Raw genomic sequence first — 15,477 nt, forward strand, 5'->3', positions numbered from 1 at the left:
ACTGGTTCGCGCGTCTGTGGGTGATGGATCAAGGATGGTTTTGCGGAGGCCAGCGCGGCCGGCGCTAGGGCCACCTCCGGCGATCAGCGATTCGCTCACGGGTGGAGTAAGTTGCGGGCGGTTGCCGTCGCCCAAAGCAGTACAACGTAAACACGGGGACTTGAGAAACACGACCGTTGCCAAACAATCTCGCGTGCTATAGCACACCCACACACATTGACCCTGTACATAAGGCGACCGCCCTCGAGGCTAACGGCACTTTCGAACTTTCCCCCAGTCCTCTGATGGGCGCCTGAACGGGCCCTCAGATGCGCGCACGACGGCCAGAGGCCTTACGACTACTAACAACACCGGCAAAGCAGCGCCAGGCTGAGCGACTATGAGCTCGCAGGCGCAGGACGGGCCAAGATGGCGCAATGGAGCGCTGCAAGGGCGCGAAAGAGATCCGGACACTCCGTCACCAGGCCCTCCACCCGGGCACGCGAGATCCAAGTCCAACTTCCTGCAATCAGGATTGTCGCCGAGCACCCCCATGGGCCATGTGCGGAATCAGTCGTTACAAGAGCTTAAATCTGGCGGTCTAGGTAGGACGAACTCAAGACGGACCGGCTCCGCGCGAGGCGGCGCAGCTGCTGGCACCTTTGCGCCCCAATTTATCAAGCCGGAAAACATGGATGGTGCCCAGGATGTGCGCGTGGTTGAGGGCGAGAACGATTTGTCTGGGAAACGATACATCTGGATGCGCGATGACGAGAAGGCATTCGTGAAGGGATGGGTGGTGGAAGCGCTGCCGGGGGGCATGCTGAAAGCGCAATGCGAGGATGGAACAGTGAGTGGGAGCAACACCAAAGCCAGCTGGGCTTGAAAGACTGACAACTGGTATAGCAACGCGATGTGCCCGCCGACAGTGTCGACAAGGTCAACCCGGCCAAGTTCGATAAAGCAGACGACATGGCTGAACTTACGCACCTCAACGAAGCCAGCGTTGTCCACAACCTCCACCAAAGATATCTTGCGGACCTCATTTATACGTATTCCGGCCTCTTCTTGGTGACCGTGAACCCTTACACTCCGCTACCCATATATGGAAGGGATTATGTGAACATGTACAAAGGACGGCATCGGGAAGATACCAAGCCCCATATCTTCGCGATGGCAGACGAGGCATTTAGGAATCTGGTCGATGAAGGAGAAAACCAATCCATTCTGGTCACTGGAGAGTCAGGCGCAGGCAAGACGGAGAACACAAAAAAGGTCATTCAGTACCTCGCATCAGTCGCGACTTCGGACACACCACGCGCGAAGTCAGGAGGAAGACATCTTTCCAATCTGTCAGAGCAGATCCTACGCGCGAACCCCATACTTGAATCTTTCGGCAACGCTCAGACTTTGCGCAACCACAACAGTTCGCGTTTCGGAAAGTTCATCAGGATCGAGTTCACCCGGTCTGGCCAAATTGCGGGCGCCTTCATCGATTGGTACCTCCTCGAAAAGAGCAGAGTCGTCAGGTTGAGCTCCCAAGAGCGCAACTACCATGTGTTCTATCAGTTGCTTTCAGGTGCGGACAAGCAAATGCGCAAGGACTTTCTCTTGGACAACATGGAAGTTGAGCACTTCGAGTACACGAAACGAGGAAACGACACCATTTCCGGCGTCGATGATGTTGCGGAATGGAATGCTCTGCTTGAAGCTTTTGCCATCATGAGCTTTTCCGACAAAGACCAAAAGTCGATCTTGTCGACAGTCGCGGGTGTCCTTCACCTCGGTAACGTGGCAGTGGTGAAAGAGAGCCTGCGAGGAGACCAGGCGGCTTTGCACCCAGACGCCGAGGATGCGGTCAAGAGAGCCTGTCACTTGCTTGGAATAGATGCAGCCGCTTTCGCCAAGGCTCTTTTACATCCCAGAGTCAAGGCCGGCACCGAATGGGTGGAGAAGGTGCAGACGCCCGAGCAGGCACGACTATCCATTGATGCTCTGGCGAAGGGTATCTACGAGCGTGCTTTCGGCGATCTCGTAACTCGTATCAATCACCAGCTCGACAGAACCTCCTCAGGATCATTCAGCGACGGTACATCATTCATTGGTGTTCTTGATATCGCTGGTTTTGAGATTTTCGAGAACAACAGCTTCGAACAGCTCTGCATTAACTACACCAACGAGAAGCTTCAGCAATTTTTCAACCACCACATGTTCGTCTTGGAGCAAGAAGAGTACGCGCGTGAGCAAATCGAGTGGAAGTTCATCGACTTTGGCAAAGACTTGCAGCCCACTATCGATCTCATTGAGCTGCCAAACCCAATCGGTATCTTCTCTTGCCTGGATGAAGATTCGGTGATGCCCCGGGCCACCGACAAGACTTTCACCGAAAAGCTTCACTCTCTTTGGGACCGCAAGACACCAAAGTACAAGCGATCACTGCTGAGCCAGGGTTTCATGCTCACTCACTACGCTGCAGAGGTCGAGTACTCGACCGAAGGTTGGCTTGAGAAGAACAAGGATCCACTCAACGACAATGTCACCAAGCTTCTTGGCGCATCGTCTAACAAGCACGTTGCACAGCTTTTCGCCGACTGCGCAGAGACCGACGACTTCGGCGAGGGCGGTGGACGCAGTCGTGTGAAGAAGGGCCTCTTCCGGACGGTGGCTCAGCGACACAAGGAGAACTTGTCCACATTGATGTCTCAGCTGCACTCGACGCACCCACACTTCGTTCGCTGTATCTTGCCCAACCACAAGAAGAAGCCGAAGCAGTTCAGCACGCCACTCGTACTCGACCAGCTTCGTTGCAACGGTGTGCTTGAAGGTATCAGGATTGCCAGGACTGGTTTCCCCAACAGACTGCCCTTCGCCGAGTTCCGCGCTCGCTACGAGATTCTCTGCACGAACATGCCCCGCGGCTACCTCGAAGGCCAGGCAGCTAGCAAGATCATGCTGGAGAAGCTCAACCTCGATAAGTCCTGGTACCGGGTTGGCCTCACAAAAGTCTTCTTCCGCGCCGGTGTCTTGGCCGAGCTCGAAGAGCAGCGCGACGCCCTTATCCGCGCCATCGTCGAGCGATTCCAGTCTCTCGCCCGCGGTTTTGTGCAGAGACGCCAGGCTAACAAGCGACTCTACCGCGCCGAAGCCACCCGTGTCATCCAGCGTAACTTCCAGGTCTACCAGCAAATGCAAGCAAACCCGTGGTGGCAGCTCTTTGTGCGCATGCGCCCTCTGCTGGGGGCTACTAGGCAGTCTCAGGAGGTCAAGAAGCGCGAAGAGGAGATCAAAAAGCTGCAAGAGAAGATGGCTGCCGAAGAACAGAGCCGTGCGAACATCGAAGAGGAACGTCGCAGAGCTGAGACTGAAGTGCAGCGCATCCAGCACACTCTTGAAAGCGAGCGCGCACTTGCTCTGGACAAGGAGGAGATCTTCCGCCGTCTTCAAGACCGCGAGGCTGAGCTCATTGAGAAGCTTCAGGGTGCTCTTGAGGACCAAGAGAGCCTTGAAGGTCAGGTTGACGAGCTTATGGCGGCTCGCAAGGCTGCCGAGCATGAGGCTGACGAGCGCTTGAAGCAAGTCGAGCAAGCCGGCCAGATCATTGCTCGCCTTGAGGGTGAGAAAACAGATCTGAGAGACCGTATCTCCGAGCTGGACGAGCACCTGGCTGAAGTGGAGAGGAGCCGTTCGCAGAGGACCGAGGAGGAAGAACGCCTGACTCAAGAGATCAGGATGCTACAGAGCCAACTCAGCCTCCGTGAGCGCAAGAATCAAGACCTCGAAGCCAAGCTACTTGAGAACGACCAGGAGCTTGACCTCAAGCTCTCCAACGCCAACAAGGAGCTCCAGGGCGCTAAGAAGCAAGTTCGCGATCTCCTGGATGAGAACCGTTCCATTCGCCAGCAGATGTCTGACCTGTCTTCTACCTCCGCAAGCTTTGAGGATGTGATCCGTCGCAAGGATAGTGAGCTTGCTATCCTCAAGACCGACCTGAAGAAATACCAGGATGATCGCAAGCGATTTGAGGAGGAGAAGCACCAGCTTACGACGCAACACGGCAGTGTTCAGAACCGACTTCGCTCAGTCCAAGCTGAGATGGAGGCTGTCCGTACTCAGCATGCCCAACTCGAGCGCGAGGCAGCGGATGCGAGACGTGCCCTTGAGGAGCAAACGTCCGCCAACGAGCAAGTCGAGATGCTCGAAGCGCAGCTCCATGATATCAAGGGCGAGCTTTTCGAAGCTCAGACTGATCTAAGCCGCGAACGCCAGTCAAGAGACGACGTCAAGAAGATCGCAGAAGCTGAGCTTGAGGATCTGAAGCGTGAGTTCGAAGCGCTCAACGACAGCAAAGTCACGATTGAGAAGGAGATGTACACGCAATCAGACGTCACCAGGCGTGCCACCAGCGCCAGAGAGCAGGCCGATCAGGAGCGCAAAGAGTATCAGGCGGAGCTGCAAGACTTGAGAAAGAAGTTCATCGAGCTGCAGGAAGCCAAGATCGACTGCGAGGCCGAGGTCGAGCGCAACGTTACCAAGCAGGCGAACGAGCGTGCAGCTCTGCTCCGCCGTGACCTGGATGACAAATGCCACCAAGTTGAGGAGATGGAGAATGATCGCGCGCGTCTGACTGGTGAAGTTCAGCGCTTGAAGCAGCTCATCGCGGATTCGGACTCATTCAAGCTGCACCACGACCAAGACAAGCAACGTCTCGAGCGCGAAATCGTCACCATCAAGGGCCGCTTGACCGCATCGGAGAACGACAACCGCGCATTGCTGAACAAAGTTCAACAGAAGAACTTGGACATCGCCCGCTCGAACTCCAAGGCAAGCGACAACCAGCGCGTGAGACTCAACCAGGTCATTGCCGAGAAGAGCAAATCCGACGAGGAGAACAAGAAGCTACAGCGCCAGCTCAACGATTCACAGCTCCAGATCACTTCTCTCGAGAAGCAGAAGGAGAAGCTGACGCTCAGCCTTGAGGACCTCAGCCACGAGATGGATCGCGAACACAAGACTACGCGCAATGCTGAGCAACAATCTTCTGCTGTCAATCTTCAACTTGCCGAGGCCAACAGGAAGCTCGAGACTGAGAGGCAGCTCCGAACTCAAGCACAACAGAACACTCGCACTGTGCAAACTTCGCTTGACGATGCCAACAAGGAGCTTGAGGAGGCGCGCGAGCACCTGCGTCTGCTGGCCAAGGTTTTCGACCCCGAGAACGGAAGCGTGCCCTCCAACCTCGATAGTGCGAAGCCGGAGCTGCAGCGCACAATTGACATTGCTCAGAAGCTTGAAGCGTCCGAGAATGCACTCCGTCTCGCGACTGATCGTTTCGCACGCGCGGAGACGCAACTGGAGAACCTTCGCTCGCAACACACCGAGGATTTGCAGGAGAACGACACACGCCACCACAACTCCAAGCGGGCTCTGCTTGAGGAGATGAACGCAAGTCAGGTTAACGCCCGGTCTTCGCCTTCCAACATCAAGCGTGACTGGGAGGCTACCCGCAAGAACTTCTCGCCTGGTGGTGTGCACACGCCTGGCAGCCAGCGCCACATCAGCAACAACACCAACGATTCCGCTCGCTCAGATCGCACGGTAGACACTGTCACGTACCACCAGCGCATGGATCTGGCTGGTGAGCTCGAGCTGCTGCAAAACCAGCTGCAGATGTCTGAGATGAAGAACAGCCATCTGCAGGCTCAAATCGACCGCACACCAAACAACGGCAACTGGCAAGATGACAGTCCTTCGCTGCGTCGTGTTCAGAAGCTCGAGAAGGAGAACTTCCGCCTGCATGACATGCTTGACGACTCCGCCAAGAAGGTCACGGCGCTCGAGCAGAGCATTCGCACCGGGCAGTTGTCGTTCAAGGAGGTCCAGACAAAGAGTCACGAGGAGCTCTACGATCTGATCAATTCGCAGGAGCAATCGCGCAGATCCCTGCTCACTGCCCACAATGCCGCGATCGCAGAGCTCGCCGACGCTAAGACCTCCTTCGACGACATCAAGCGCAAAAAGGTCAGCGTGGAAGTCGACCTCCGCGACGCGCAGTCAGAGCTCAACGACATCCACTACGAGCGCGAGCAGGAAGCCGCCAATCACTCCCAGCTGCTGCAGGAGTTCTCAGACCTGCAGATCAAGCTCGACACGGAAGTCTCGAAGCTGGTCGATGTCGAAGACAGCTTGGAGATGTACAAGGCTCGCTCTGACGAGTACTTTGCCAGGCTCGAGCAGGCTGAAATCGCCGTTCTCAAGGCTTCCCGCGCGGAGCAATTTGCCAAGTCCCAGGCGAAGGAGGCGGAGGAGACCTGCGCAAGCATCATGTCCGAGCGCAAGGAGATGGACATGGCGCTCGAAGATCTTCAGCGACAGACTCAGCAGTACGAGGAGAGAGTCGAAGATCTGTCTGCCGACCTCGACGGCGCACTGCAGGCGAAGAAGCGTCTGCAGAACGAGCTCGAGGACTACCGCTCGCAGCGAGCGATGGACATCGAGGACAAAGAGTCTTCGATGGAGCAGACCAGAAAGAAGTACCAGTCTGAGCTCACTTCGCTCACTTCTGAGCTCGAGATTGAGCGCGACAACGTCATCCACGCTCGTGGAGAAAACGGCCGTTTGCGTGATGAGTTGGAGGAGCTTCGCGGCAAGTGGGATGATGAAGTGCTCAACAGCTCTACTTGGGCCAAGGAGAAGTCCCGATTGGAAGTCGCCTTGCAGAGCCTCTCCGACTCCAGGGACGACGCCGTTAACTCGCACAATGACGCTCAGAGCAAGATCGTGGATCTGCTCGGCCAGGTCCGTCACTTGCGCAGCAACGTCGATGATGTCGCCGCTGAGCGTGACATGTTGATCACTGAGAAGAAGGGTTTGGAGGCTAGGCTTGCGGAGGCTGCTGCAAGTCTGGAGGATATCTCCAGAAGCGGTTCGCCGACGAAGCGCGACGCTGCCATGACTGATCGTGAGGTCCTCGACCTCAAGTCCAAGCTTGCTCACTCGGAGGATGTCGCTTCTGCCGCTGTCGGCAAGATGCGCCGTTCGGAGGCTTTGGCCCAAGAGGTGCAGAAGGACATCGCCACTGAGCGCGAGAAGAGTGTGCAGCTGCACAAGGAGAAGGCTGCTCTCGAGAAGAGCGTCAAGGATCTCCAGCTCAAGTGCATTGACCTTGAGACTAAGGGCTACTCTAGCGGTAGCCAGGATGTGCGATTTTTGCACGGTCGTGTCCAAGAGGTGAGTTCACTTTCGATCGACACAAAAAGCATTGTGCTAACACAAACTCTCAGCTCGAGCAACAACTCGAAGATCTGGAGAAGAGCCGTACCTCAGAGGCTCGCAGCGTCCGCAACGTCGACCGTACGGTCAAGGACCTGCAAGCACAGATCGACCGTCGCGAGAAGTCCGCGACAATCCTGTCCGACGACCTCGCCAAGTCTCGCGACAAGATCGAGCGTCTGCTCCAGACAATCGACGAGCTGCAGGCATCTGACTCCTCCGCGCAGCTCACCGCCAAGCGTGCCGAACGCGAGCTCCGCGAAGAACGCGAGAAGAGCCTTCGCCTCGAGCGTGAATTGGAGACTCATCGCGGCCTCCGGGTCGAACGCGGCAGCGTGGCGCGCAGCGAGCGCATCGCCGCTCTCAGCGACAACGGCGGCGGAAGCAGGAGGGCCAGCTCGGTACGGCCGGCGAGCGTGGCGGGCGACGTCAAGATCGAAGTTCCGGCGCGGCAGAGCAGTTTAACGAAGGGTTTTTTGTAGATCGGGCGCGTGAGGCGCATACGGGCATTGCGAACGGCGTTAATGTTGGCATTCGTGATTTCGTCGACCACTGGGAGGGCGACAGGGGCGATCGGGCTCCTGGGTACAACCGGGTCAGGGCGCTGAAGAGCGAGGCGTTTCTGTGAGGGGAGATGGGAGCCGACTTCACTTCTTTTTTCTTGGTGGCACTCTGTGGGTTTACCTTGATTTTACATTTTGGGATTGGGCTTTAATATTTTTGTGGGTTTATTGCTTTATGATGGGCTTGCTGGATTATGATGGAGGCTTGGAGGGGGAGTGGTGTGGCGGATGCTGGCCACTGTATACCTATACAGACTTTCGTACTCTCGAGGATTTCCTCGCTTGCAGATACTGAATTAATGTTTGACCACGTCTTCTAAGGAATTCTTTTCGAATGCGTATGATGTTGTCAAAGAAAGGTTGGTACACAGCCAGCAGAAGGTTTGGTAGCTCCACGCTGCCGCTGATCCGGCGAACTCTCCCTCATCCCCAGCCAGCGTTTCCGGGGCACGCGATGACCGCATCAGCAACGGCCGGCAGCCAAGCACAGGGGACCTCCATCGCATCACGCCCTCGCCATCCTGCAACTGGCTTGACGGGGGAGCTTCTCCTCACTCACGCGAGTACGTATATGCACCCCGCAGGCTCTGCTGTGAGATATTGCTGCAAGCTGGATGCTGGAGCAGCGTTGCCGATGGTCTAGCTGCGTAGCTGTGGTGGCATAAGAAGGTGGGTTGAGCCCGCGATCGGTCCATACTATTGAGTGAGAGCCAGAGCTGACTGCATTGAAGACAAATTCGCAATACTGCAAAATGGCGGATACGCAGGACGATATCGTCTACAATGCGCAGCTCGTAAGATACTTTGACGCTCTTTTCTCCCTTCATTCTGCTGAGTACGGCAACCAGGATGCTTTCACGCTTTATCATATGATCCAGGAGGAAGCTGGCAAAACGTCGTCTCTCGGTGGCGGACCGATCTTGCCTGCCCTTGGCCATGCTGTTGCTGGTTCTGCTGCCACCGCTGCGACGAAGTTGCTGCTTTACCCATTGGATCTTGTCATCACCCGCCTGCAGGTCCAAAGGCAGCTATCTGGGCCGAAAGAAGCACCGTCGGCAGCCCGGGATGCCGATGCTGAATATGAGAATCTCATCGATGCAGCTCGGAAAATCTACGATACCGAAGGCGGGCTGAAGGCCTTCTACACAGGTTTGGCTCCTGACGTTCTGAAGGGCTTGGCGGATTCGTTCTTGTTTTTCCTCGTTTACAATTTCTTGCGTCAGCGCCAGACCAAGAAATTTGGTAGCAGCTTGCCCGTCCACCAGGAGCTCGGGATTGGTGTCGGCGCTGGGGCTCTGGCTCGATTCGTCACCACGCCTTTGCAGAACATTATCACTCGCCAGCAAACCGCTGCGCTTGTGGCGGCACGCGACCCGACCTCGTCAACCTCGCCGAGTCAGAGCAGTAAATTGACCGTGAAAGATATTGCTCTGCAAATCCGATCGGAGCGCGGTTTGAAGGGTTTCTGGGCTGGATACAGCGCCAGCGTCATTCTGACTCTCAACCCTGCCATCACTTTTGCTGTCGATAATCTTTTGCACCGGCTACTGCCGCGAGCCCGTCGAGAGAATCCCACGCCGCAAATGACCTTCCTCATCGCTGCCACCAGCAAAGCCATCGCCACGGCCATTACGTACCCGGTCAGCCTGGCCAAGTCCCGGGCCCAGACGAAAGCTCCTGCCGAGGATTTGGAGACAGAGGTCACTGAGAAAGATGACGCTTATGTGCCACCGGCCCTCGACGAACCCGAGATGAACGCCACTCCAAAGCGCCGCAAAGCCACTGATCACCTCAAGACGGCTCTACGCCTGATGTCTGCCCAGTACGCCGTCATAGTGTCGCTCCGCAAGATTTACAGATCTGAAGGCGTCAGCGGACTTTACTCTGGCTTGGAAGCTGAGGTTCTCAAGGGATTTCTCAGCCATGGGTTGACTATGGCTATGAAGGAAAGCGTACATGTTGGTGTTATCCAGCTGTACTATGCTCTGCTTAAGTTGACGAAGAAATGGCCAGCTGAGTTGCAGAAAGCTCAGGTTTCAGCGTCACATGCGATCGATGATGCGAGAGAACACGCAAGCCATGCTGTGGAAGACGTCAAAGAGAAGGCCGAAAGCGTCGCTGCCAGTGGGAAGCAGGTCGTGTGGGGAGGGGAGAAGAAGGACTAATGTATTGGGCAATCTGGCGTCACGGATTTCACGGAAGATTGTAAGCGATATTCAGTTTCGGGGGGGGTTCAGAATCGTTCAATTCAGCTTTGACCGCGGTATGAAGTAAGTCGCTTGCCCTCTCTCTTGCGCCCACAGTATGCTTCGCTTATGCTTCATGTCCATCGCCTCTTAATCGCCCATGTTGCTGGTCGCTTTGTGACTGATCGCCGTGTGATTGATTGCTTCAGGTACGTGGGTTACTGCCACGATTGTCGCCTGCTGCTGTGGTGTTGCCGCCCTCGCGATCGGTATCCAGCCGTCCCTGGCGTCTCTGATCAAGGAAGTACTCGATCGCCACCATGATCTCGTCTCTCAGCCTCAGTTCGGCGGCCATTCTCTCCAGCTGCTCTCTGTCCCCCCTCATTCTCTCGATCCGAGCTTCTAGCTCTTCCACCTCTTCTCTCAGCCTTTCTCTCGGGTGATCTGCCGCCCAGCTCTGTGTGAGGATGCCGTCGCGCAGGTAACGCGCGGTGCCGGCGACGTCGATCGTGTTGTCGAGTTCGATCCGAAGGATCGACAGCTGCCGCTCGAGCTCGATGGCGGCGTTTTGCGCGTTGGAGAGCGCGTCTCTGGTGGTGTTGAGTCGTCTGTTGAAGACACTCATTTGACTCGCGACGTTGCGGTCGCGGTCGCGGATGGTTTGGTGGTCGTGTTGAACGACCGGCGTGCTCTCGGCGGCAGCACGCTCTTCTTGCGCTGCTGCGCTCGTCGCCACCGCGTTGTGGTGGACGAAGGTGCCCGGAATGGGCGAGCTGATGACGAGCGCCGGGCGGCGCTCGTCATCGCCCTTCTTGAACAGCCTCGAGGCTGCGGTGCGGAGGCGGCTGGTGGTACCGTTGGTCATCTTGTCTGCGCGTGAATGTCAGCAATGTCGTTCTTTGGAGTATTCACAATGAAAACTCTCACGGCAATGTGGTCAGTGGCTATGGTAGGAGTTCAAGGGAGAAGAGAAGTGTGCAGCCGGTTTTATTTCTCAAGTAGAAGCGTAGCATGTGACAGACAAGGATGGCAGTGTGTGTATCATGTGAATATCGCAAGCACGGGAGTGGTTTGAAGCCCACGCGTTTGATAGACACGTGATTGTAAGTGAAGTCCATCACAATTCTGACATGTCCCACTACCGACGCTACGGCCACCGCTCATTGGTACATACATCATCTGCTCTGGGAGAAAGCACGTATGAGTGAAAACGCATCTCACAAACCCTGTTCGTCCGCCATCTCAACAGAGGCAATGGTATTTGCACCATGTTGCAATACTATCTGTGTCACAATCAAGAGCGATCACCACAACAAAAGTAGGCTGTTCAGGCAACGCAGAGGTTGATAGCAGCTCCAACAGCGATCACACAATACGAGGGATGTCAAGTGCATTTGATGTTGGACATGGATCTTCAAGGCTCGGAGATGATGGCCGCAGCATGGAGAAATGCACTACAAATGGGAGAATTATAAGTCAACGGTTATCTCCGGATTCAGCCCATTTCAATGCGCTGGCGACGAAGGTAGTTGCATATATCTCTGTATGTGATTTGGCGAAGAAAAGAAGAAGAAGTCTAGATATACACTTTATGAACTGCATAGCCTCGTTTCAGAAGTCTCCGACCCTCAACGTGTCTTCCGCGCCCAACCAAAATCCATGACGATCAGTGGCAGTGCGCTGTTGCGACGTAGGAAATTGATCCGTCGTACAGCACCTAGTACCTTGCTCTCCGCCTCCAACCACAACATTGCCTTCTGCTTCTCGATGCTCAGCTGATCGTGAGTCTCGGCTTCCTCGACGTGCAGTGTGTTCAAGATTTCTCGAACCATTGGTCTATCCGACGATATTCCCTGCTGTGTAGGCAGTGCCTTCAGACCTGCGTGCGTGGGAAGCCAACCTTGAGCGACATTGATGTAGTTGAGGTTTTTCCACGTATCAACCAGCGCCGATGATGTGCTTGTGCCGGCGGAAGACCAGTCGTCGCCGTCAATAGCGCGGCCTGGAATTTTGGGAAACGCCGCCAGCAGTGCTAGCGCAGGTGCCCAAGAGGTGCAGCCTTCGATGTCAAGCCACTGAAGCCGGAGCAGGTGTAAGCTCAACTGCCGAAGTATTGATGCCGGCTCGTTCAGATCTTGATCAAGGGCGGAGTATATGTGTGAGCCACCCGCGGCGACATCTGGACCGTGTTGACTCGAGACCATGGTGGTTGATAAGTTTGGCGTCAATGTTGGTCGTGGCCAGTATGCCAATGACAAGTGAGTAATTTGAGGGGTGTGTTTCGTGAAAGATAAGAGATCTCGCCAGAGGGTGGTGGAAGGCGGATGTGAAAGGGACAGGTGTGTGAGATGTGAGAACCTCGAGGGTGAGAGACCGCTACCCAGGGAAGATTCGGAAGATTCTTCATCTTCCCACGAGTCTGCCACGTTATCTGTCGCTGTTTGATGCAGTTGAGGTGCTTCTGCTCGGAATCGCTTTGCTAGACGTGGCAATGTCAGAGTACTGTGACCAACAAGCCCGGACAGATCCAGGTATGTGACTTTGTCAGAGCCTTGGGTCAATCCATCGAATGCCTCGAGGTTAACTCCAGGGCCATAAACGCAGAGGTATGAAAGCAATTGCAACCTCATTTGAAGCGGGAGCTCTGCTAAGGCCGGGTAGTCCTCCTCATCCAATAGATCCCACTGTGTCGCCAGTGTCTTCAGCGTGTAATGCATCAGAGTATGAGCTCCGTGGATGACATCTTCCGATCTAGCATTGAGGCCAGCTGCACGGACGAACCTCTCGACCTCCCGAGGCTTGAATCGTTCCGCTGTGGCAAGAGCACCATTCTTGCCTCTCCTGCGACCACGCAACACGAAAGTTGATACCGATCTGCCGGCGCCCTGAGACGTCCACGACCTTGGCGGTGCGGGTCCAGGAGTCCTAAGCCTGTCCCGTACTCTAATCCCTGGCCGAGATCTGGGTGGTGCAGTTTCAGGAACACCTAGAATGCCTCGAAGCTCAGGCGGGATGGATCTTTGACTGACGAGTTCGGCGATCTCGCGTTTTTTCGATGCGGCATCAGGACCTTCGATTTTGCGAAGCTCGCTCAGCTTCTCAATCACGGAGGAAGCCAGGGCATCATTTTTGGAAGCAGGTGGTCGGGATGTTGACGATGACGGGCCTTGGTGTTGTTTGAGGTGGTTGAAAGTGCGCTTTTTGGGCATTCAGACGGTTTGAGCGGTTTTGTTCAGGCGGACAATAACCGGTACTCGGGTGTCATGGAGCTGCTTATGATTGCCCGACGGGATTGACTGATGGATGGCTGCTTACATGTGGCGACCGGACTTTAGATGACATAAGGTGAGTCGCTCGTGCGCATGTGACGCTCATTGGCTGTGCGGACTGGAGTCACTTCGCTGTGAAGACAAGCCGCCAGCCCGATCGACCGTTGGAGATGACCACGACGCAAGCGCGCAGGAAACCCGTGCACGCGCATTCCTATCTCCGCTCCCTGGCTCTCGTCATGTAGTATCCAGGACGTAGCCACAACTTGTGGTGACTCAATCTCGTCGAAATGGCTGACACTATCATCCGCCCGCCGACCTTCTCTAAAGCCGGTCCTTCAGCCGACTTCATCCTTCCAACCATACCATGGCTGTCCGAGACCTGGCACGTCACTCATTCTAGCCTGCCCATGTGGAATTCGAAGCGTAATGTGCAAATCAAATACACGCCTTTGCCGCCATCATCCGACGCTGTACCGGCGGAGTCAAGCGACAGGCTAGACGACCTCGTGAGCTACCAGTCACTCTCAAATGCAAAAGTACACACGATAGAAGGTGTTGATGCGGCGAGCGGTGAAGGAAGAGGAGAATGGGACTGGCGAGGCAAAGGCTGGTTGAAGATCGCTTCTAGTCACTGGGAAGTGCTTGGTTGGGGAGAAGAAGAAGGCACCGGGAACAAATGGGTCGTGACCTGTTTTGCGAAGACACTATTCACGCCTGCTGGTGTCGATTTCTACTCAAAGGATCAGGGCGGGTTGCGTCCCGAGACCATTGAAGCCATCAAGCAAAAGCTCGCGGCTGTAGAGGATGCTGGCATCAGGAAAATGGCCGGCGATCTATTCGAGGTGAAGATTGATGGCGCGAGGCAAATGTAATGAGAGCGTGTGGGACAACTGTTATCGACTGAATAGTACTACATTTCTAACAACTATCCGCTATCATGTTGATGCATATCTTACCTTTCATTTCTGCGCCCTCCATAACTCATGTTGACGACTTCCAGCAACTCCAGTACTTAATTCGGTTGTAATCATACCAGGCATCTGTGATTCTGTAACAGTACCGGGTGAGAATGGCTTTTGCGGCCGGCAACGAGCGTGTTTTTTATTCTGGTACTACCTCAACTAGCACGTGAGCTTGATGCCTGCTGAGTACTTGTACCATGGTATCCGCGAAGGAGATATGCCGGAAGCCGACAGAGCATATTCCGTCATCAGGAACAGGAATTCGAACGCGATACTCAATAACTTACAGTAACCCTGCCATTTTCACACACCGTTCTCATCGCGCGCAAGCAAATACTAGTCGCGGGGTGTCTTCGGTGACCCGGCTTGAAGATGCATTGTAGACAAAAGAAACTCAACATTGTATTTGAGCGCGCACGTTGCTGCCAGGGTATGGGGATACAGCTCGCTTTCGACCCTCTATGTTACGTACAGTACTGGGACTCGCCGTATCTTCATCTCGTCCAGCCTCTTCCACTCAAGCGTTCCTCGAATCGTCTAGTACCAGGTCTTGTGGCCAAGGACCATGCGGCACATCATGTACAGGCATGCTGTAGCTTGTTAATCGCCGTGACTTTCTTGCGGTGCACTTCCTGTTTGGCTTACCGGAGGAGGTCGCGATCATGGTGGCGTAGTAGGGGTAAAGCATGAGCTTGGCGCGAGGGCCCTGCAATGTTTGTGTCAGCCTGTTCTCCTCAACGCCTCAGACTCTTTCCATGCGCGCTCGCATTATACGCTCCCACATCATGCGATCTCTTCTCTTCTCTTCTCTTCCCCTCCCTTCTCGTCCTCCAGAATGTGCCGTGTGTTGACCAACCTTCTGCCACTGCCTGAGACCGTCGTGGTTCTGGTGGAGCCTCTGCCACGCAGGGACCTTGTTCTGGCGGTAGAGGCCAGGGAAGTTGATGCTGCATGCCTTGTTAGCACGCATTCCTTCTGATCTGAAGGTCGCGGTCATGGCTGTGCTTCGAGCGCGACGTTTCGGATGGCCTCGAATTTGACATACCCGGCACGGCGAGCGATAGTAGGACGCATTTTCGTAGGAGTGGAGTGGTGTAGAGGGTTTGGGTAGACGCAATGGCTGTAATGAGTGGTCGCGAGAGGTTCAGGGCGACGACGTGAGCTTCGGCAAGGTCCGGTCAGCGGCGACGATGAAGAATGGAAGGTATGACGGATACTGCCTGAGGCAGCCATATCCTCCAAAAGT

The 15,477-nt window shown here is 55.3% G+C and overlaps 5 protein-coding genes across 5 annotated transcripts; 3 read left to right on the top strand and 2 right to left on the bottom strand.

The window, feature by feature from the left end:
• Nucleotides 1-174: 174 nt before the first annotated feature.
• Nucleotides 175-8,135, top strand: WHR41_00958 (uncharacterized protein). The gene is made up of 3 exons (XM_069369564.1): nt 175-829; nt 886-7,206; nt 7,260-8,135. The coding sequence occupies exons 1-3, from the start codon at nt 380-382 to the stop codon at nt 7,728-7,730; spliced, it is 7,242 nt and encodes a 2,413-aa protein (XP_069233858.1). The 5' UTR covers nt 175-379; the 3' UTR covers nt 7,731-8,135.
• A 146-nt stretch (nt 8,136-8,281) lies between these two features.
• WHR41_00959 (uncharacterized protein) lies at nt 8,282-10,105 on the top strand. The gene is made up of 3 exons (XM_069369565.1): nt 8,282-8,480; nt 8,543-8,605; nt 8,660-10,105. The coding sequence occupies exons 2-3, from the start codon at nt 8,564-8,566 to the stop codon at nt 9,974-9,976; spliced, it is 1,359 nt and encodes a 452-aa protein (XP_069233859.1). The 5' UTR covers nt 8,282-8,480; nt 8,543-8,563; the 3' UTR covers nt 9,977-10,105.
• A 97-nt stretch (nt 10,106-10,202) lies between these two features.
• WHR41_00960 (uncharacterized protein) lies at nt 10,203-10,862 on the bottom strand (the record flags this gene model as incomplete). The annotated part of the gene is made up of 1 exon (XM_069369566.1): nt 10,203-10,862. The coding sequence occupies one exon, from the start codon at nt 10,860-10,862 to the stop codon at nt 10,203-10,205; it is 660 nt and encodes a 219-aa protein (XP_069233613.1).
• Nucleotides 10,863-13,556: 2,694 nt separating this feature from the next.
• Nucleotides 13,557-14,141, top strand: WHR41_00961 (uncharacterized protein; the record flags this gene model as incomplete). Its single annotated transcript, XM_069369567.1, has 1 exon — nt 13,557-14,141. One exon carries the CDS (start codon nt 13,557-13,559, stop codon nt 14,139-14,141), a length of 585 nt encoding a protein of 194 aa, XP_069233612.1.
• Nucleotides 14,142-14,344: 203 nt separating this feature from the next.
• Nucleotides 14,345-15,379, bottom strand: WHR41_00962 (uncharacterized protein). Its single transcript, XM_069369568.1, has 4 exons — nt 15,277-15,379; nt 15,088-15,178; nt 14,877-14,937; nt 14,345-14,821 (listed from the first exon to the last, which is right to left on the bottom strand). The coding sequence occupies exons 1-4, from the start codon at nt 15,303-15,305 to the stop codon at nt 14,769-14,771; spliced, it is 234 nt and encodes a 77-aa protein (XP_069233615.1). The 5' UTR covers nt 15,306-15,379; the 3' UTR covers nt 14,345-14,768.
• Nucleotides 15,380-15,477: the final 98 nt, after the last annotated feature.

Source organism: Cladosporium halotolerans, assembly GCF_011745625.1.
Source record: "Cladosporium halotolerans strain TM138-S3 chromosome Unknown Sca2, whole genome shotgun sequence".
In the NCBI taxonomy this organism is placed as follows: Eukaryota; Fungi; Ascomycota; class Dothideomycetes; order Cladosporiales; family Cladosporiaceae; genus Cladosporium; species Cladosporium halotolerans.